Source organism: Pinus tabuliformis, chromosome X (genome assembly GCF_031772625.1).
Source record: "Pinus tabuliformis cultivar Carrire ecotype Pingquan chromosome X, CPIR1, whole genome shotgun sequence".
NCBI classification, from domain to species: Eukaryota; Viridiplantae; Streptophyta; class Pinopsida; order Pinales; family Pinaceae; genus Pinus; species Pinus tabuliformis.
In genome coordinates this window covers 1,400,158,917-1,400,181,025 of record NC_142308.1, presented here as the reverse complement: position 1 = coordinate 1,400,181,025, position 22,109 = coordinate 1,400,158,917, and the positions used below count along the sequence as shown (strand labels likewise).

At 39.3% G+C, this 22,109-nt stretch overlaps 1 protein-coding gene across 3 annotated transcripts in view; it reads left to right on the top strand.

Moving 5' to 3' along the window:
• The window catches only part of LOC149145260 (adenylate kinase 5, chloroplastic-like), a 399,806-nt gene that overhangs the window by 35,189 nt on the left and 342,508 nt on the right, over positions 1-22,109 (top strand). For all 3 annotated transcript variants that reach the window (XM_089447347.1, XM_089447346.1, XM_089447348.1), the window contains one exon: positions 8,553-8,699. In XM_089447347.1, coding sequence (XP_089303473.1) covers positions 8,553-8,699 — 147 coding nt within the window. The remainder of the gene's footprint in view (positions 1-8,552; positions 8,700-22,109) is intronic.

Here is a 22,109-nt window from a genome sequence, read left to right as displayed (position 1 = left end):
TTACATTAACAATTTATTTAATTGCATAAACATCGAAGTAAACACTATTGCAGCCTTCATAAATATACAGGTGATGCACTGAAATAAACAGAGACAATAACACAAGGGACACCGTATTTTTGGACAATCAACCTCGGGAAAACCCAATGCGGGAAAATCGGTGCAACAACTCTGAGGGTTTTATTATTAAGCAATAGTTCTAAATACACTCTGGATACCCTCTCGGTTATCCAGTTACAGAGATAACAAATATACTGGTAGAAACCTAAGTGAGATTACCTCACTTCACCTTGCAAAATCTCTCCATTACGACAATTGGACTGACTGTCCCCGACTACAACTGTGCCGTTTCTTCACAGTAGTTGCGTGGGCCTGTGTGGAGCACACTGGGACACTGTGTCAGCACTGTGTTTCCTCCTCTGCCTCCTGAAGCTATGACGTCAACCTTTCTGGTTGATTCTGCTACTCCCCAGGCCGAATTCAGATTTCTGCTGGAGGGTGGCTCTTCCCTTTCGCTAGAAATGTGTGGGCCCTTCCTGGCCCAGCGTCAGCCTCACAGGGTCTACGCTGCCTCCTCTGGCGTTTTTCTACCTCTCTCTACTGTGTATTTGAGGTCCAGAGAAGATCCTCTGACCTCAACAATCCCTGCCCCTCTGTTGCAACAGATCACTTGTTCGATTTTCTCAGCAAACCTCGCCCTAGAAAAATTGAACTCTTTGATCTCACAAGTGTGTCTCCAACTGACCCTCAAGCCTCCTCTTATACTTGCTCTATTGACGAATCAACGATCGAGATTAAGTCCCTAATCAACGGCTAAGATTAGAACTGGCTCGATCCTTGTCACTTAGAACTTTCTCACCCATATTATATTAATACACATTAATATTTTAATTTTCCTAAGTTTAGACTTAGGAACTCATTAAAAATATTAATTATTTTAATATCTCTTCATCCGGGTGGAATTTCTCCAAACGATTTCTGGGTCTTGGAGATCTCATGTGCCATAGCCTCTCCACCAATTTGCAAGGCTAGAGCACATATGATGCTACCCAAAATCAAAAATCCCTCTTAGCGAGGAATGTGCTCTAACAATGCTTCACCATAGAGCATCACACTGATCCTCCGTGTCGGTCCTCTGTGCTGATGCTTGGCTTGCTGCCCCACATCCACTGCACTGCTGCCCATGAGACTGTCACTGCCACTGCTACATCTGTACTGTAGCTCCCTCCCAAAATGCTGCATCATGCTGCCCATAGCACTGCCACTGCTAATTGCTGCACTGCAACTCAGTTACCGAGAAGTAAGTAATTGACTTCACCCAAACGCTGACATCCTGGTTAGTCTGGAAGCCTCATGATGTTGAAGTTACCTCTACTGCTATCCTGTGCCCCCTCTGCTGCTACTACGCTGCTGCAGCCTCTTCTATGCCTCTCGCACTACTGCAACCTCGATTGCGCTGCTATAGACTTCTACAGTCTAGGACTGCCTTGTTGCTCCATCACACCTTGCTCCACTCGACACCTGTCATCATGCTACTGTCTTTAAGGGCTCCCGTAGCCGGATGTGATCCAATATTTGGGCATCTCAAGGATCCTGCCCCTGTCTGTAGCTCTTTTGAACTACAACTCTAAATCTGCCCACCTCCCTCCTAGAGATGTAGCTACCATCTTTGCCAAATGTCGAATGACGAACTGGTTCTCTTCTCCCTCTTTTGCTACTGCCCCAGCAAAACTCGGATCTAGATTTATTTGGCTCTAGAAATCCTCTAAGGACCAAGCTCCTTTAGACAATCTCTGAGTCCTGATTTCCTTCACGGAAATCCTCCGACCAAATGTCGAATCACTCCTCTCCAATCCTTCTTTGCTGCTGCAACCTGAATCTAGATTTCTTTGGCTAGAAATATGTCAAGGCAGTGACTCCCTCTACCCTGGTTCAGTCTCCTCAGGCACTGTTCTGCACTAGCAACAACAACGTCCACCAGCACCTTAGATTCGATCTGCACTGCTCCCTCTACCCCAGCAACTGAAGAATCTGAGCTCCTCAGGCTTTGCGCAGTCACTGCGTGAGCTAGATCAGCTCCTCCTGGCCACTGCATCACTCCTTCCAGGCTCAGGAAGATGACGTGGCTCTACGTGAGCCTAATCTGCCCGTCTACTTCTGCGCTGGCCTAGAGAGTTGACGCAGTTACTGCATGGGCTTCTCCCAGCTACTGCGTCACCCTCACCTGGCTCAGAAAGCTGACACAGGCATTGCGTGAGCCTCTGCGTCACCCTTCCTCTGCGTTCTCTCGCTTTGGAACAACATTGTCACTCGGGACAACTGCCTCTCTGTAGCAGATTTGCTGGATCTCCCGGGTGATGGCTTCAGTATCCTATGATTTGCAATGCTCTGATACCATGTGAAAATTCCTGAATCTAACACATTAGAAACCCCTACTGCAATGACTGGTTTACAATTTCCTACTTGTTCTTTACATTAACAAGTTATTTAATTGCATAAACATTGAAGTAAACACTATTGCAACCTTCACAAATATACAGATCATGCACTGAAATAAACAGAGACAATAACACAAGGGACACCGTTTTTTTTCGACAATCGTCCCTGGAAAAACCTAATGTAGGAAAACCAGTGCAACAGTTCTGAGGGTTTTATTATTAAGCAGTAGTTCTGAATACACTCTGGATGCTCTCTCGGCTATCCAGTTATAGAGATAACAATTATACTGGCAAAAACCTAAGTGAGATTACCTCACTTCACTTGGCAAAACCTCTCCGTTCCGGCAACTGGACTAACTGTCCCTGGCTACAACTGCGCTGCCCATTCGCAGTAGTTGCGTGGAGCACACTGGGACACTGTGTCAGCACTGCGTTGCCTCCTTTGCCTCCTGAAGCTCTGACGTCAGCCTTTCTGGTTGATTCTGTTGCTCCCCAAGTTGAATTCAGATTTTTGCTGGAGGGTGGCTCTTCCCTTTCACTGGAAATGCGTGGGCCCTTCCTAGACCAGTGTCAGCCTCACAGGGTCTGCGCTACCTCCTCTGGTGTCTTTCTGCCTCTCTCTTTTGTGTATTCGAGGTCCCAGAGAAGATCCTCTGACCTCAATTATCCCTACCCCTCTGCTGCAATTGATCACTTGTTTGATTTTCTCAACAATCCTTGCCCTAATAAAAATCAAACTCTTTGATCTCGTAAGTGTGTCTCCAACTGACACTTAAGCCTCCTCTTATCCTTTTCCTATTGACGAATCAATGGCCAAGATTAAGTCCCTAATCAACAGCTAAGATTAGAACTGGCTCGATCCTCGTCACTTAGAACTTTCTCACCCATATTATATTAATACACATTAATATTCTAATTTTCCTAAGTTTAGACTTAGAAACTCATTAAAAATATTAATTATTTTAATATCTCTTCATTCGGGTGGAATTTCTCCAAACAATTTATGAGTCTTGGAGATCTCATGTGCCTTAGCCTCTCTACCAATTTTCAAGTCTAGAGCACATCCGATGTTACCCAAAATCAACATAAGAAATTCCTTTGTGTGTGTTATTTCTCTTCCACCAGATGCTGATTCTGCTAGTGCAAAAACTGCTGCAAAATCAACTGCACCCATATCTGCTCAACAAAAATACTGATATGCTACTTCTCGGCAACACCACTTCCTGCTGGAACGACTACTGGCTTCTTCGAACTTTTCTTGCACTTGCAACTGGAATTGAACCCTTGCCCAACAATTCGAATTGCTTGGTTGGCCCTCTGCGCAGATCTGGAAGTTGTGCTGCAGAACTCCCTCTGAACCTGCACAAATATCCTCCTCGCTTCTGAGCTCTTGACCTGTCTTCATCACTACTCTGATACCATGTGAAACTTTCAACTCTATTGCTGCAGTTGGAAATCATTTTTCTAACTGAATACTATTGTGTGTAGTTTATTTGCTACAACAAACAACGAATAAAATCACAACTGCAATTTTCACCAAAAATAAAATACGGCACAGAAAGTAATTGGAACTGAGAAATACAAAGCACGCACAATAAAATTGACACAATGATTTTTGGACAAATGTCCCTAGAAAAACCCAATGTGGGAAAACCGGTGCAACAGATGAGGGTTTTATTATTATTATGCAGTAGTGAAATTTTTGAGTACAATCTGGATGCCAAACTGAGAATCCTAAGAAAAATAATCCAGCCAAAATTTTTAAGGAAATTTTCTCCTTCTCTACAAGCAATTGTGCAACTAACTGCTGCTCAAAAACTGGCCCCCGAATACCTCTGCGCAACCTATAACTCGCACTGCCCAGAACTGCCTCTGAATCAGACGTATTTCCTATTGTTGTTGCTGGAAGTGATCCTTTGACCCTCTAGAAAATTATCCGAGCCTCTGGCACCTTAATCAACCTCCTCCTCAGGAAAATCGAACTACCTCTAAAGCTACCTGTACAGTCCCTGCACAACCTCTAGTGGAATAACTCAACCTCTCTACTGCTACCTCTCTAGAATAGGAAACTCATCTAGAATCACTGTATTTGCTCTCTCTCTATCTCTGTGTCCCTTCTAGCTCGAATTTCTCTCTCTTGCCCGATCTCTACAACTGGGTAGCTCGATCTGCCAAGGAACTCAAACTCACAAATGTGTCCTCCATCTACCCATCGAGTTGCTCTTATAATCTCTCGTTGGTGAACCAACGACCATGATTAGATCCCCATCGACGACTAAGATCATCTCTAACTCAATCCATGTGAATTTCTAGAGAATTATCACCTTTCTCAATTAATTTTGTTAATTAATCACTTTTTCTAAGTTAGACTTAGGAAATATTTAATTATTAATCAATTAACTTAATTGAGCCATCTCTAGGCATTTTCTCCTGAAAATTTTTATGGGTTTTGGAGATCCTGTGTTCATTAGCTTCTCTGACCAAAGTTGAGACTAGAACACACGTTCGATGCTACAAAACTAATAGGGTGTGCTAGACCTCTGTGGACCCAGAGAAGGGAAGTAGTGAATACGACTCATAATGTGTAGAGGGAAGTGATAAATATGGAATGGAAAAACGAGACCATGCTACCAAAATTTGGGTTTCCCAAGTAGCGCCCTTCCTAAATCCATAACCCAATAGAGGAGATCCCACAGGACTAGGATTGAAGATTAACCCCCCATTTAAGGCGAGGGAACAAAACCACGGTCAAATCCTTCCCCTCTTCCAAGTTACCCAATAATCCATGTCAAATTTACCCAAATGAAAAACAAGCATAAGCACCTGATTGCACAATGAAAAACATACCTTTTGGGTCAGACTTCCCACCTTCTAACATGTGCTCTTGACAAATGGGTGAAAAAATACAACTAATGCAAGTACCGGAGATAAAGTGGCACATCACATCGACTACAAGGTGGTTGTCAGGGGTTGTTGGTTGTCTTCTGGAAGAAGATGGATAGGAGAAAAGATTTCCTAGGGGTACCCAGTTTTGGTGGGTAACAAGACTGAAACAAGGTTTTTCTTTGACCTTGGGACATGGATGTTATCTCTAAGGTAGGGAGGATTCCCAGACTCCCTCTCAAACTTGATTTTACCCACACCCTATGCTAGGCACCTGCCATCATCTCCCATCTCTATATGAAACTGTGTATCCTTCTCTGTCAACTAGCTAAAATAACTCTTGTTCCCGGTCATATGGATGGACGCTCCACTGTCAATATACCACATTGTTGACCACTGAGCTTGCCATGTAAGCTATGAGAGAAAACTCCTCCTCAAACTAGGAAGTGAACTTCTCCATCTTTGTTGATGCTGCCACATGATCCTTCTTGGATTCCTTCTTCTTGTTTGGACACTTGATGGAGTAGTGCCCAAACTACTAACAAGAGAAGCACTTCATTTTTTTGAGATCTTTCTTCTTCTTGCCTCCTGAATTGGATTGGACCCCTCCTGGATTTTTTTTCCCTCGGCCTTGCCCCCTTTGCCAGCTAGGGAATTTTTTTCCTTTTCCTCAATATTCACATGAGACCTAGATTTAGCTTGTTTCTAGATATCCTCTTGCATGCGATCACTCTATATTTGCTCCCAATCTAGAAGCTTTTCTATGCCACTCACTACATCAATGAAGTTTTCCCATGACTTTGGAAAGCCTAATAGTGCAAAAATAACAAGGTCTCTGTCCGAAACTGTCTCCTCAACTCCAGCTAACTCGTCCCTCACTTGGGTGAATCTCGTAAGGTATGAAATCACAGACTCGAACTTGGTCATCTTGATATTTTTGATTTTATCTCTAAGTACCAACTTCTCGGCCTCATTCGAACTCTGGTACGACCCTATGATAACTATCCACATAGCTTGAGCTGTCTTCTTCCTGGAAAGGTGAGGTATGATGTGATCCTTGACTCCTTCAAGGATTATTCTTCTGGCCTTTGCATCCTTATTATTCTAGGCTAGATATTGAGGGTCTTGTGGTTGGGCTAGTGGACTGCCCACAAAATCCCACACTCCTTGCTCCTCTAGCACTAAATTCCTCTTCTTCCAAGAACAAAAATTTGAGGCCCCTAGAAGGTAGCCCGCAAATATCAGCCCCAAATACGCCATTTTGCAAATTCGAATTTCTTAGAAACCCTTGCGCAGAGAGTGCTTGAAAAACCCCTCCACAAATTATACCTTGGTCATGCAGCTAAAAACCCTTGCGCAACCCTAAAGTGAATTGTGCCCCCTTTCTTGCGTCTTTCACTTGCTCCTAAGGAAAATTCACGCTTTTTGGTCTTCAATCAAAGACCCATTCTGGTACCATGTTAACTTTCTAATACACAGTTGTAATTTAATTAAAAAAATTGAGATGAGGAAAACGAAAACTGAACTCCAAACTCTTTTACTAAATATAATAAGTATTCTAACAAATAATAGCAGCGGAAAACAAAATCCCAAAAACACAAGTACATAATAAACAATACACCAGAATTTACCCAGGAAACCCCAACAAGGGAAAACCTGCCAACTTGTATGCTTTTATTGATCTGCTCAACAAAATCTCAGAAATTGATTACAATGTACTGGGAAAAAATTCCCTCACAATTTACCGATCCTCAACACCCTGATTTGTGCACTGTTGATCAACTCGACATCTCTCATGCGCAGTCGTACGGACTGTACAGGCTAAGACTACCTCTCTACGCAAGCCAAATTGGCCCTAGAAGTGATGTGCTCTGGTTCTAGAAATCTCTTGAGGCTATTCAGCCTCTTTCTCTACCTTCACGCACTGAAATGGAAAATCCTTTACCGAGCTCAAGCACACGTTTCTCTAGTGCATAATCACGTGATTACCAAGTCTACGCCCTTCCTCTTTATAGAATCAAACTAGCTCCTCAACTCAATCAAACTGGCTCCTTGAACTCAAGTCAAACTGCCTCACTAAACTCAAGTCAAACTGCCTCACTAAAATCAAGTCACATTGAGATTAAATCTCAATTCATTGCTGAGTTTGATTTGCTATTTTTGACTATAGGAAAATTAGAGAATTTTCTTAAGTCAAAACTAAGAGAAATTATAACTATGCCTTAGCTTCACTTGTGGGTTTTTGCCAAATTTAGCGCACTTCTAAATTTAGTAGAACCCTTCCATCTCTAACTTCAATTAACAACTATAAACCAATATTGGTGACAGATAGCAGTCAACGTGAAGATGGGATGTGGATATAGGGGACAAATGGAAAGTGTTAAGTATGGATTACCATGGACACACAAATCAATTAGTGCCTCCTATTTTTGCTCCTCTTGGATAGTGGAAATAAAGGCCTAAGGAATGTCACATTGGACTAGGGGAAAGGGATAACCACCAAGGTGAAGAACGGGAACAAGAATACAACCAAAAGTGGTCTATCGTCCAATTCAACCCATAATCTACACTACAATGCCCTCAGACATTAAATGAAAGCACTTGATTACGAATAGTTAATGTACTTTATAACAGATGTCCCACCATCATCTAATGAGTAAGCTAGATGAAATAAAAAACTGACTGGAGCATGGATGGAAGGTCTTTGAGGCTAGCTATTTGTGAATCATCATAGGGCTGCTAGCTAGCAAGCTGAACAAATAGGATAATTTTTTTCTCCTAGGGGTTACCCACTTAGATGGGTGACAGGTCCTTCATTGATTTATTTTTAAATTTCGAAGTCACACTATCATAACATTCATTCAACCTTGTTTGCTTTTCGAATGAATTGACTTATTTCTAATTTGAACCATTTTTTATTCTTACCAAGAATAATGCATATAGGGATGTTTTAGATAATCTTTCAATCGTTACATCCCTCATTTTTTCACTTTCATTTGATTAATGAATTATTTCTCACTTTATGCTAAATACTATTTTACATATGCATTCTATCATTGTCATCAATAATGCATCCAGATTTGTTGAATGTTGAAAGATTACTTCATAAAATGCATTTTTGAGCAAGGATAGTTAGAAATTTGAAACTTTTCTTTTGAGTTGCAGTCTCTCCCACTCTATAATATCATTTTCTTTTTTTGGATTACAAGTTCTTGGCATGTTCATTTGCAGGTCCCTGAGGAAATCCTTATTGAAAGAGTTGTTGGAAGGAGGCTCGATCCTATTACAGGGAAAATTTACCACTTGAAGTATTTTCCTCCAGAGACCGAGGAAATTGCAGCAAGGCTTACTCAACGTTCTGATGACACCAAGGAAAAAGTATGTATATTAATATAAGTGTCCTAAAAGTTGCATTTTCTTAGTTTATTCTATGGTTGGTAATTAAAGACCTTACTTTCAAAGAAGAGAAAAATATATCCTTTCTCATCCTTCATGTCTAAGAACAAATAAGCTAAATGCATCATATGCACAATATAATGGTTTAAATGCAACAATGAAGGAATTAGCTAGCTCTTTGTTAATTGTATTGGAGCTAATTTGTTTTTTAAAGCCTAACCAACAACTAGTCATTAGTCATCATGATCTCAAATGCACACATACAGGTGATATACTTGGAATGATGGAATCACATGATCTTTAATTTATTAGTAAGATCCTTAATTTCATTATTATTACAAAAATAGTACAATAAATCCTCTCATAATTTGTTGGAATAGTTTTTGTTCTTGACTTCCAGTTCCTGATTGGCTTTCACACTTCTACTTTAAGCACAACATCGGAAGTGACCATTGGATTCATAAATTGTCTTTATTTTATACAAAATATTCTTAAATTGTTGTTTCTAACAATGGTAGATCCATTGACATATTGCTTCATTTAAGGTTCCTTGGCATTTTTCTGTCTGTATCATTATGTCTTTTTGTATTGTTTGGCTGCAAGTCTAAAAATTAGTCAAATTTTGTTTTGTTGGTTAGTTTTCTGTTATTTTTAATTGCACGACGATGACCACTTGTGACATATAAAATTAACTTCTCAATAAACACCTAGTGGAAAATATTTAGAGAATCCACAAATATACATGTGTAGTGTTATCATCTATTACCTCCCCAACTCACACCTATTGATAAAATACCTAATCCACCAGGTGCAACCCAAGGGGGAACTTCTAGGACAATCACCATTGTCACCTAAGAAAAAATCTATCCTCTCAGTTTGGTTTGGCTCTTCTCCAATTCAAGGGGGGGTATCCCTCGGGATTTGAATTACTAAATCTATAATGATGAAGCTCAATGGTGACGTGGAGAGATAGCTCTAGCAAAACAATGCTATTGTCTTTTTGGTAGTATAATAAGAATAAAAGGGGTGACAGATGATAAGGAACTAGTGCCTATCTAATTTTGGGCCAATGGAGTGAAGAGGCCAAGTCAAGACAGTAATTCATGAAAATTTAAAACACATAGAGCTGCTATACATGCCACAATACATCTTAACCTGTTAAATGATCAAGAAATGTACTTGGAGGGGTCCTTAAAGGCGCCACACTCAAAACAATGTTATTAAAGTGAGTCCTACAGTGAAGTATTGATCCAACAACAACTCTTAATAAGATGATAGATGGAAGACAACACATTCAGAAATATGAAATTGGCGGGTATTAATAAGAAAAAACCTTTCACATTAAAACCTTTCAAATGTGGTAAATAGCCTCATTTTTATGGTTTCTCATTGCAAGGTTTTTGCAAGCAATTCCTAGCATTCACTAAAAACAATTAGAAACATGATAGAGCTTCACATATGATAAGCAAGAACCCTTGGACTTTCCATTAAGCCTCCAAAAAAGGATATTCAACAAAGATCCAAGAGGAGAGACTCCTCACTAATCCAACCATGAGAAATAATGAAGAGAGCAAACCCTTGTATAGGTTTGAGCTCTATCTCAATCTACAATAAAATAATAATATCTAAGGAAAAAATAAGATCTATCTTAGGTATGAGTAAAGAACTAATTTTCTCCACATGACAGAGTCAACAATACAATGGTCAAGCCCAATGTGTATAATCTACAAGAAAATTCTCCAAAAAGTAGGATGTCTCCATCAAAAAGGATGAGAACATGTCAAAACTCCAACATCTGGCCTCCAAATGGCTTCAAGTGTAGCTGTCCCTCAAAATGTACAATGAAAGCCTTGGTTGTAGGGTTTGAAACCTCCTAGATCTCCTCAGTTGTGGAAGTGTAGCTCTCCAAGCTGACATCTCCTCATCAATCCAAAGACCAAGTAAAGCCCTAATGAGGTGGCATATATGTGGAGGCTCCATGCCATCATGTCAAGTGCTGATCAATGCAGCTGCTAGATGGCTGGCAGTCCAAGGAGGAGAAAAATTCCTCCTATGGGTTACCCACATTTTGGTGGGTAACAAGGCTCATGTACAATGGTGGCTTCAAGCTACCCACATTTGGTGTACCTTTTGTGATTTTCTTGTGCATTTCTCTCATGACATCGTTTTGTGTGGGTAGTCTCTTAATCTAACTAAACATAAGAGGTTTTTAATCTAATGAAACTAATAGGGGCCTAACCTATTAAAAGCAAATCAGATGTAACCTCCATTTGGGTGGTAGTATCCAAAATGTTCTATGTGAAAATTCGCTTGAAATGCAACAACTAGAAATTATTCTTCTAATTGGTTAATTATTAAGCAGTTTATTTGCTACGACAAACAATGAATAATTCACACTGCAATTACTTTACAAATAAAATGTTGTGGAAATAAAATGTTGGAAACTAAGAAAATACTAACACACAATAAAATTGACACAATTATTTTTGGACAATTGTCCTCAGAAAAACCCAACGCGGGAAAACCAGTGCAACTGATGAGGGTTTTATTATTATGCAACAGTGAAATTTTGAGTACAATCTCTGGATGCCCAACTGGCTATCCAATCAACAAATATCTAACAAAAATAATTAGAGAGAAAATTTCTCTCTCCACAAGCAATCTCGACACTTGGCTCCCTCTGAGAACTGGTCGTCCAAGCCCTGCGCATGTCCTTTTACGTTGCCTCTGCGCAGACCCTCACACATGTGGTTGGAAAACCTCTCTGATCAAGTCATCTTGCTTGCCTCTGCTGCTGGACGTGACTCTCCAGACCTTAGGAAGACTTTCTTGGCCTCTGGAAGTTGAATTAATCTCCCTCTCAGGTAAATCGAATTGCTCATTGAAGCATCTGTGCAGTCCCTGCACAACTTCTGTTGTGGAATACCTTTGTCACTTGTTGTTGCCTCTCCAAATCTAGAAATCCTCCTTTGGACTCACTGTCTCTGCATCTCCTCTTTGGCTCAAACTCTCCTCTATTGAATCACTGCAATTGGGAAGCTCGATCTCTGCCAAGGAATTCGACCTCAAGTGTGTTCTTCTCCAACCCCATCGACCTCCTCTTATAATCTCTAGTTGGAACACCGACGACCACGATTAAGTCCTTATTGATAATTGAAATCATTTCTAAGTCGATCCATGTGATTTTCTAGATAATTCTCACCTTTCTCAATTAATTCCTATTAATTAATTGATTTCCCTAAGTTAGACTTGTTGCACACATTTTGTCATAGTTCCAAGGAAACAGTTGTGCCAATTCTTTTCAAAGATCAGGATCATTAGCCAACAACTTTTTGAGTGATTATAAACTCATTTCGCAAATTTGTAATGTAAATGATGCTAGTAAAACTATGTAGTTATGTAACAACTTAGGTAATCCTATTATTTTGGTGACGAATTTCATCCTAGGAGGTTTTTCGTCTCACTGATTATCTGTGTTTCTAAACACTGATGATCGCCAGTTCTAAACACTGATGATCGCCAGAGTTTTTCTCTTCATCCTTACCCCAAAGCTAGGGTGGAATTTATCGTCAAAGTCCTAGGTGAGTCCTAGTGTTCTAGTCGAGTCTTTTGTAAAAGTGATTGGGTAATAATTTAAGCTAATTGGCTAAGTTATTTTATTACAAGTCACTTGGTCTACGAGATCATATTGTGTCGCAGAATTGAGTAAATTATTTGAGGGTCTATAACGAACGGTATTCCCTCTTAGAGGGTTGAATTATTGTAAAATCTTATGTGAAAAATATTTTAGTGCATGGTCCCGCATACTTAGACACCATGACTAAAATATTTGAGGGTGGAAAAATAATTAATCCCTCAAGTCTCAATTAATTATTTTTTTCTGGCAAAAATAAAATTAAATCCTAAGTGAGAAAATTAATTAATTAGAGAAAAAATTAAAATGTTAGAGAAATTAAATTTTCCAAGTGGAAAAATTCGTGGCTTAGAAAAGTCAAATTTGGAGGTCCCCCATCAAAGGAATATTGGAAATTTCAAGAAAAATTGGACCCTTGGAGTTTGGTGGTTAAGTCAAAGTCAAAATCATTTTGATCTCATAGAGATGAATGAATCTTTCTTTCAAGCTCCATGAAATAGATAAAAAGCTTAATGCCTCTTCTCATTAGAAGGTCGTCTTCTTTGAAACCCATTTCTTACATATTTTCTTTCCCACTCCACACTTTGAGAAAATTAGCTCAAAATAAAAAATTTTGAGCTAATAAAAATTGGTTTTGATGAGAAATTCTAAAATTCCTCAAAAATAATTATTTCGATGGTAGAGATTAAAAGATCATCAAAGATTTATTGACGACCGAGATTATTTTGACGGGGATCAAGCCAACTAGTCGTTATTTTCCATTTGGAGGAATTTCTCTATAAATAGAAGGATTTTTGCTTCTATTTTCACAACGATCTTGAGCTCTGCTCTAATGTAACTATGTAGAAGTTGGTGTAAAGCCACTGTCCTGCTGGGAATGTTTTGATCATCATAATAAAAGACTTTGGGGTGCAGTTCATGGTGTCTTTGTCTCGCTGATTTGTGGTATGTGCTGGGTACAGGCATTCCTATATTGTGCTTCAAATATTAATTGAATCGTTATTTCATTTGTAGATGATAGGAACATTCTATTGGTAAGTTTTGGGCTTATCTTAGGTGATTTGATTCATTGTATGTTCTAATGGTTTCTTCTTGAGAAAATATATAGAGTTTGCAGGTTCCCCAATCCTTGGGCTCCAAGTTCAGAAACTGTGGGCACAGGCCGACTATGTTTGGATTTTGAATATTTTATGTGATTTTCTAACTTCACTAAGGTTGTGGTTTGACATTTATCTTTCAAAATACATCTAGCCATTGTCAAGATCTACAAAAATTCTATTTTTCAAAATTTTTCTCAAGCATTGTATATTTGTATATAATTTGTAAATTATTTTTGTAAGATAATTTTTTGTAAATAAAATTTTCTAACCCTTGTTTTGCAGCAACTGGGGTTTGGGGTTTTTATTTTATTTTTGTATATATTGGGTTTTTTTGGGAAAATTTCTTTTTATTTGTACAGGTGAAATCTCTCAAGGGATCAAGGAAAGGTGTAAACTTTGGAGTTTCAAACCCTTAAAAACTTTAGACTTCCAGGGTTTTTGAGCCCATTTTTGCAGGCTGGTTATTTTCAAATTGTGGAAGAAACCCATTTTTTGAAGGCCCTAGCCCTTACTCAACCTAAAAGGCTAGTGTCTGGAACATATTTTGCAAGCATTAAGAAGGTCGTAAGCCCTACAATGGCTAGATCTCATTGCAAACAAGGGTTTCTTCAAGGGATTGGCATTTTATCTCTAATAATTTGTGATTGCAACAGTCATAAAGGTTCGATCTTTGGGTTTTGAGCTAACATTTTGTGAGTGCAGGTGTTGAGGAGTGATTTCTCTCACATATCCAAGCTTGGCATAGGTCATTAGGCCTTGGGGTTTATTTCTATTGCCTTCATCTCTCATTTTAATTGACTGAATAATTTGTATCAGATCTGATATATTGATATAATAGTGGCATAATCATCATAATACAAGCCTAAAAAACCCACACATTAAGGTAATAACTAGTACAAAACATCAAAATAAATTACAAGGGTTTGGTCTATTAATTTTCTTGTTTTATGTTGGCTGTTATATGATTTTCAAGGTCTGATTTGAAAGTTTCTCGGAGAGCCAAAATTCTTATTGTTCAATCAAGGACTAATTCTCATAAACTCCATTGTGAAACAGGCCGCTGGAAAAGGCCAAAAGAAGTGTGGGAGGAAAGAGTATGTATTTTTTCTCTTCTAGAAAAGTGGAAACAGAAAAGCATTTCATTTTAGAATGCGAGGCCTTCAAAGACAACAGGGAAAGTTATGCGGATATTCTAATAGCTAGCTCTTGGGATAATCTATTCAGCGAGGGGTTTGTCGAGAAACTAGGAGATTTTATTATGAGACTTAAGAGGAAAAGGGCCGAATATAAGAGCCAGATGCAGAAGCAAGCTATCCCATAGGCTATCTTTAGCCTCGTGGACGTTAAAATAATTAATTAATTTATTTCTTATTTCAGGTCTGATATAATTGTTACAACAGTGTATTCAAGGCATAAACACACATAAAATAAGCCTAAATTCATTGACAAGTCACTTAAGGCATTGAACATTAATATTGTAGTTAAATTGATTGCATATAAGTTATTTTTGAGGACTGTGGGAAAATTTCCAGATCTGATATATTTGCTACAGCCATTTATGCAGTGATATAAACTAAATAAGAATCATCAAAATTGACTAAAGATCATATAAAATTCATAAAAATTGATTAGCTAATCACTGGAGCTTATTTGACATTAATATTTAGGCACCTTGTTGGTTTATTAAACACTGAATCACTGATTTTCTAAGTTATTACAGATCTGATATACATCATTTTGAGTTCTGATGTAAGCATAATAAATATGATCTATAGTGTCTAAGCAGTCCTATAATAAAGCGAAGATCATTGAAAGTTAAATGCTTTGATTTTCTAGCTTATCTTTAGCATTTTGCATCACTTCTTGATTGCTGATATAAAATTGTAGACCTCTGAATACAAGGTTGCAGCATAATAAATCACATATAAGTCTCTAAAATTGGGTAAGGAAATTTTACAATTCATAATCATTCATGGTTGAAGTGATTTGGGCTTAATTTTAGTCGCTGGCATCTTTTACACTCTTGCATTCACACAAGTGCTCTAATCAAGTTGATAAGTATTTAATTGGATAATTGCTCTAAGTGACATTGTTGATTGATGCTCTTAATTTCTCATTGCCATTACTGTCATTGAGTGTATTCATTTCTCATTGTTAAATTTGGATATCTCTTGTGGATGCTATTTTGATCATCATTGTGATAAGAGATTTAAATTTCTCTCTTGTATTTAAGTTGCATATTGGTGACGTATTGATTATAATCTTGGATATTGTTAATTGTCTTAAGTAGCATTAATTTTGTCTTTGAGCAATTGTCTATTTATACTACTGCCGCATTTCTCTAGCACTGTTAAACTTGAACACTTTCTCTTGTGGTTGAGATTTTATTCATTTATTGTTTAAGTACCTTATTGTTCTTAATTGAAAACCATTGTCATTAAGTACTTAACAAATTAAGTAGTCTCACCTAAAGAGCATTCATTTCTTGCACTTGCATACTAGGGATAGCCTCTTGCATTAATAATTTACCTCTAAGCATAAGCTTGGTTGATAGAGAATAGGACCACCTTTATCAATTTAGCTTGAGGGGCTTAGCACCTCTTTAGTGGTTAACACGGTGACCTTGCAGTCGTCAGAGCCATAGTCTCTGTAGTGCCAGAGGCATCGGGCGGTTAGAACAGAGAGGGAGTTATCGTTAATACAACCTCTTCTTGCTTTCTGTTGGCTTCTATCCCACAACCTACTCTAGAGACTAGTTCCAAAATAGTTAAGAGGAAGGTTACACTTAGAATAGGCATCTAACTTAAAATCAACCAAGATTTTGCATATCACCTAGCTTGTAGGATTTGCACTTCATCTAGGATAGTCAAGCATCCAAGCCGTGATTGTTCATCCGGTTACTTGGCATCAAATTGATAATAAGAAAGAAGTTGACTCCATAAGGCATTGGTCTCACATTTAAATCTAATCTAATCTTTAAGTCTTGCTAAATTTAACCAAGTAGCTAGGTCATTTAATCATGTTTCCCGGACTTGTTGGTTGTCAACTTGTCTTTCATCTTCACATTTCCATAGGGACTACCCCCTATAGCCTGTTGTTGGGAAACAACTAGAACGAAGAGGTTGGGAATAAGAGTGACAACCCCCGACCTGAGTCGTTGTCGCAGTGCCTGTACAATCTGAGCGACAATAAGACTTAGGAATTTTTAATTATCGATCAATTAATTTAATTGAGCTGTCCCTAGGTGGAATTTCTAGAAACAATTTATGGGTTCTGGAAATCTCATGTGTTATAGTCTCTCTACAAAGTTTGAGACTAGAACACCATCCGATGTTACAAAAACTAACATTATAGAGGTTCCTAGTAATATCCCCACTCTTAGTGATTATCTTGAACATTAACTAAACATTAACTTGGAAGATATAAAGATTTAGAAAGAACAATTTTCTAGGAGGTGTTACTGCTCAAACTAGCAAGGGGCATAAAAGGGACTCCTAAAGGAACAACTGCTAGATCAAAGGGAAATGATGGAGGCTTTAGCCCACTGTCACTTCAGCTAAGACTCCCTACTCTTTATGGACTTTCACCGATGGGAGGAGAATCGGTATATAGAAAGTCACCTGTGAAGGATGAATCAACCAATGGATGTGAAGTGACCTTAATGATCCTTTTCTTAGAAGGGGTTTAAGAATAGGGTTTACTTGCTTGTTAAGCAAGTTACAAAGAGTTCTAGGATAGGGAGGTGAGGATTAGGTTATAGGAATATGCCTCATAAAGGAGTTTCCCAATCCTAAAATCCTTATTGGACTTGACTTCTCGAATGGTTCTTGAATATTTGACTTTTCAAGGTGTGGGACTACGCGGGACTAAGTGGACCCAACCTAGGTTAAGGAGAGAGAATCTAGCAACCAATGATGATCTTAACCTAGACAAAGAAGGGGAAAGGATCAAAACAAGAATTCCCACTTAAAGGTGTCAAATTGAGCCTATGAGGCACTAGCCTAGGGAACACTAGGGCAAAGTTTGATCTCAGAGCTAGGGCTTGGGTTATCTCACAACTCCACCATCAGAATAGCTTCAAATTTGGAGGAGGCCTTGATGACACACCAACGTAGTAGAGGCTAGGAGATCGAACTTTTTCTTGGGCTATTTGTCAGCAAAATGATGCCCTAGGTGACCCAACTTGGCTAGACCTAGAAGAGAGAGGGAAAGGTGAAGAAAAGTATTCTTTGAGTGATCACCTATTGGAGGACTAGTGCCTTAATCCCTTCGGGAGAAAGGAGTCTAGGAGAATAATGAAAAAACAACTTGTATTTCGGTCAAGGAAACCTTAAGGACTTCTTCGCTTAGCCTTTAGGGCAAGAGGAAGAGACCTCAAAGCTTTTATAATTCACTTGGAAAAAGAGATGGTTTATCAATATAAATTCCCTGGTGGAATTATCACTAGGAGATTTTATTCACATACATGGCCCAAACATTGAGAGATGCTATATAGAAACAATAATTCCACAACTTTGCAATTATACAATGCAAAAACTAGCCCTATTATAGTGAAAATCCCATTCAATGCATATGACAAAAGTAAAACAAGAATAACATTAAAAGTGTGTGCTTACATGTAATAGAACATATCCAACCATTAACAATTTGACAATAAAGAAGCTCCAAGATAAAATACTCCAATCCAAACATCAAAATTCATCCATGCTCCAATTCCTCATCCCAAAAAAGTGCGAAATTATCTAAAGAGGAGAGATCCAATCCAAAGTGATGATGAGAAAATGAACTCATCTCACTTGTATTTATACACTAATTAGGAGTTTTAATTAGTCCCTTAGGCCTACACAAGCCCAAAAAACAAAATAATGTGCTAGCAACCTAACTTTTGGTGACAAGCCCACCATACTGGCTCATAAATGAAATAACAAGCCTCTTAAGAGGTCCAATGATTAACAATACATGTCGTAGAGCCCTCGAAGAGGCTCGATGAGGTCCATAGGTGCCATAATGAAGAATATGACCCTAAAAAATGATGGACAAGGGGGTGGCCCCTTGTTCTCCAAACAATAAACCTGTGGTGCTCCGAGTGGGTCTGGGGGAACAATAATAACCTCATGGGTCTTCAAATGAGTCGAAGATGCCTGTAGACCATATGGAAGGGCTCAAATGATGGTTTAGGTGATGCCACATCATCTTACAATATTGATTTCTGTAGCATCAGATGTTCTCTAGCCTTGAGATTTTGCAGAGAGGCTAAGACACATGCATTCTCCAAGACCCATAAATCGTTTGGGAAAATTCCAACTAGAGATGGTTTAATTAAAATAATTAATCATTTTTAATATATTCCTAAGTCTAAACTTAGGAAATGTGATTAATTAAAGGGTATTAATTAAATATGGTGCGAATCTTCTAGAAGAAGACGAAGATCAACTCCCAGTTAATCTTAGCCTTTGATTATGTTTTAATCTTGGTCGTTGCTGCTCCAATGGGAGATTATAAGGAGCTTGATGGGCACTTGGAGAACACACCGAGAGAGTGAGATCTAGAGATCGAATTTCTCAAGATTAGCATCATTGAGTTGTCGGAGAGAGATCGAGTGATCTTCTTGCAGTGAGGGGCAGGGATAGTAGACCGGAAGGGATTTTTCCAGTTCCGGAGAGTGTAAGGAAGAGAAGGCATTGAGTGGTTTAGAGAGGCAGTGCAGTGCTTCAGAGGGAGTCCATAATTTCGCTAGGAGCAGTCGAGATCTAGTGTCAGAAGTCAGGGTATGAGACCGGAGGGCCATAGGGTTGAATTTCCAGTCAGCAGAAGATCAGCTGGAAGGGTGACGCAATTCCTAGAAGCTGTGACGCAGAGACTGTGCAGAGGCAACATGGGGTTAGCCATCCAGAGCCTCGATCAGATTCGGATCGCCAGTGACAGTGTGAGAATATTTCTCACTAACTCTTTGCCAGTTTATTCTTTGTATCAGATTGCTAGATTGGGCATCTAAAGATTTTTACTCAGATTACTACTGCGTAATAATTAAAACCCTCTACTACTGCATCGGTTTTCCCACGTTGGGTTTTTCCGGGGATGTTTGTCCAAAAACAACGGTGTATTTGTGTGTGTGTTTATTTCTTTCTAGCGCAGTATTTTGTTTCTACATTATTTTATGTTGTGAAGGTTGCAGTAGATTTTATTTCGATGTTTACTATGTAACACTGTAAATAACTTGATTCAAAAATTAACAAGTAGGAGAAATTTAATAAGTAGCTGCAGTAGGGAATCGGGTCACCGATTTTTCACATACAAGTCATGGGTCAACTGCCAAGTGCATGGTACATCTGTGGGGCTAGCTAGGTAGAGGTGAACTAGGTGCATCTTCCTCGTACGATAGGTGGATCTCGAACCAATCTCTGAACATCTTTGGGGATCATAGGGTGTTGTCTACGGCTGTGGAGGCCTATTGATCTCAACACACACCCTGCATGTGCCAATGTAGCGCTTTGGAGGGTTAGGACTCCATATAGGGGGACCAAACCCAAGATGGAGACCACCTACAATCCTGCATAAGATCCAAGGCGTCTTCTAGCTTTCCAGTACAACAAGTTATCAAGGAAATCGAGTAAAAGAGCTTACAAACCGTGGACCACAAGTGGGGACTTCATAATGGCCTACCCTTTCATAATGGGCTTTGGCAGGTGCTAATGTCTCCAAGCTCCAAATGGGGTTAACCAAGTATCCCATTAGGTGGTTTCTACTTCTAAAAGGTATAATATGTCCAAGGTACATCCTTTAAAAGGTGATGGTATGTGATAAAGAGGAGAATGGAGTAGGGGATGAGAAGGGGCAACCCTGGGCCACATGATGGGGTGCAAAGGCACCTAGTAGAAGGAAAGCCCACACTTGGGTATATAATGTATAGGAGGGAGCAATCGTGGTACATGAGGTGCCCCGAACTTGATTTTTCCACCCTTCTTTATATTCCTTTTGCCTCTTTATGATTTTTCTTTAATTAACTGCTCGGGGCTTGAGGCGTAAGAGCATGATGTGTGAGATATAACAGTGGATACACCCTTTTAAGGTAGGGTAGTACATTTCCCACAAGGGGTTGGGGCAATCATGGATTCCTATATGATGAAGGAGGCTCATAGAACTTGTAGGAACTAGGGTGATGGGGTATAGCTCATGTATTGGCTATGCCCATGTGCTAAATGTATTTGCCCTGACCATATTTTGCATTTTGTGGTACATTTTCTTGTTGAATGTGGCCAATTGTGCTTTTACTTTTTTTTTTTAGTTGCATGAACCTTCGAGGCATCATTCCAGGCCTGACCCAAGGTATGGGCAAGGGGAAGGGGAGAGCCAGCCCTATGTGAACCCAGTGGAGAAATGTGGACTCAGGTGGGAGAAATGATGAATGGGGTAATAATGAATGGAAAGGGGGTAATATATGCGGATGAGGGAGCGAGACCACGCAACCAAAATCAAGGTTTCTCGTGAAATACCATCCCTAAAGCCAAATAGTCAGTAAAAGAGATCCCACGGGACTAGAATCCAAGGTTAATATCCAAAAGGGGTCTAGGGGACATGAGCACAGACTTAACCCATTGTTTCTGTCGAATCCTCCCATTAATCCATGCCCAAAAGTGTCCATGATAAGCAAACTATAATACTCAATTACCAAATGACAAGGCATACCTTTAAGTTCGGGAGGCCCACCTTTAAACATACGATCATGACAGATGGGTGAGGGACCACATGGCTAGCTCAGGTGGAGGAGAAGTGGAAGAACGAGCTAGTTGGTGGCTGCCGGTTGAGGACCATCTTGGAGAAAAAAATTATCCTAGGGATATCACCCATAAAATGGTGGGTAACATCTATCTCCAACTAGGACGTGATCTTTCTAAGAAGTGGACGAAGCTACTCGAATGAGAGGTCACGATAACTCCAACATTCTCTTCATTACCGTATACTTGTTACATGCACATATGATAAATAAAGAATATGGGGCAAAGATGCATCTATTATAAGATGAGAAATATCATAAGATCTTAGTTATAATGAAAAAATGAGCATGCAATGCATCCTATCTTAACACGCATATAGTAAGACTAATACTAAGTGTAATCATAAAGCTAGTGCAACCAACATATCATCATATCAATATAGATTTGCCTACCAATATAATCGATTACTCATGTAGCAACTCCCAAAATCGAATGTGGACATAGTCACATGGCGGATGAATCAAGGGAGAGGCAGGAAAATATGATCTCCATTTGAGGTAAAGGAAAGTCCTAGGAGAAATAAAACATGTCAATCTAGAGGTCATGGGCTTTCCTTCTAGGTACACAATGGTGGAATGAATGATCACCCTCGAGAACTCCTTATCACAATGATTGTCTATAACATTATGTTTTATAGATGCCACAAGGTTGTGATGAGAGGGGACCAAAGGTTTAGGGAAAGGAGTGCAACAAATGGGTTTCTCAAGGTGATGGTCACTTTGGAGAGGGGAGGTCATGGAGTGATCAAAACCCCGAGGGTCTGTCTGAGGAGGTAAAGTATAATCAATGAGGGGCTCTTCCTTGACACTATACTTGGGCTCATGGTTACTTGAGATCATATGACAAGGGGTGAGGGGATCACTTGATGAAGACTCAAGATGAT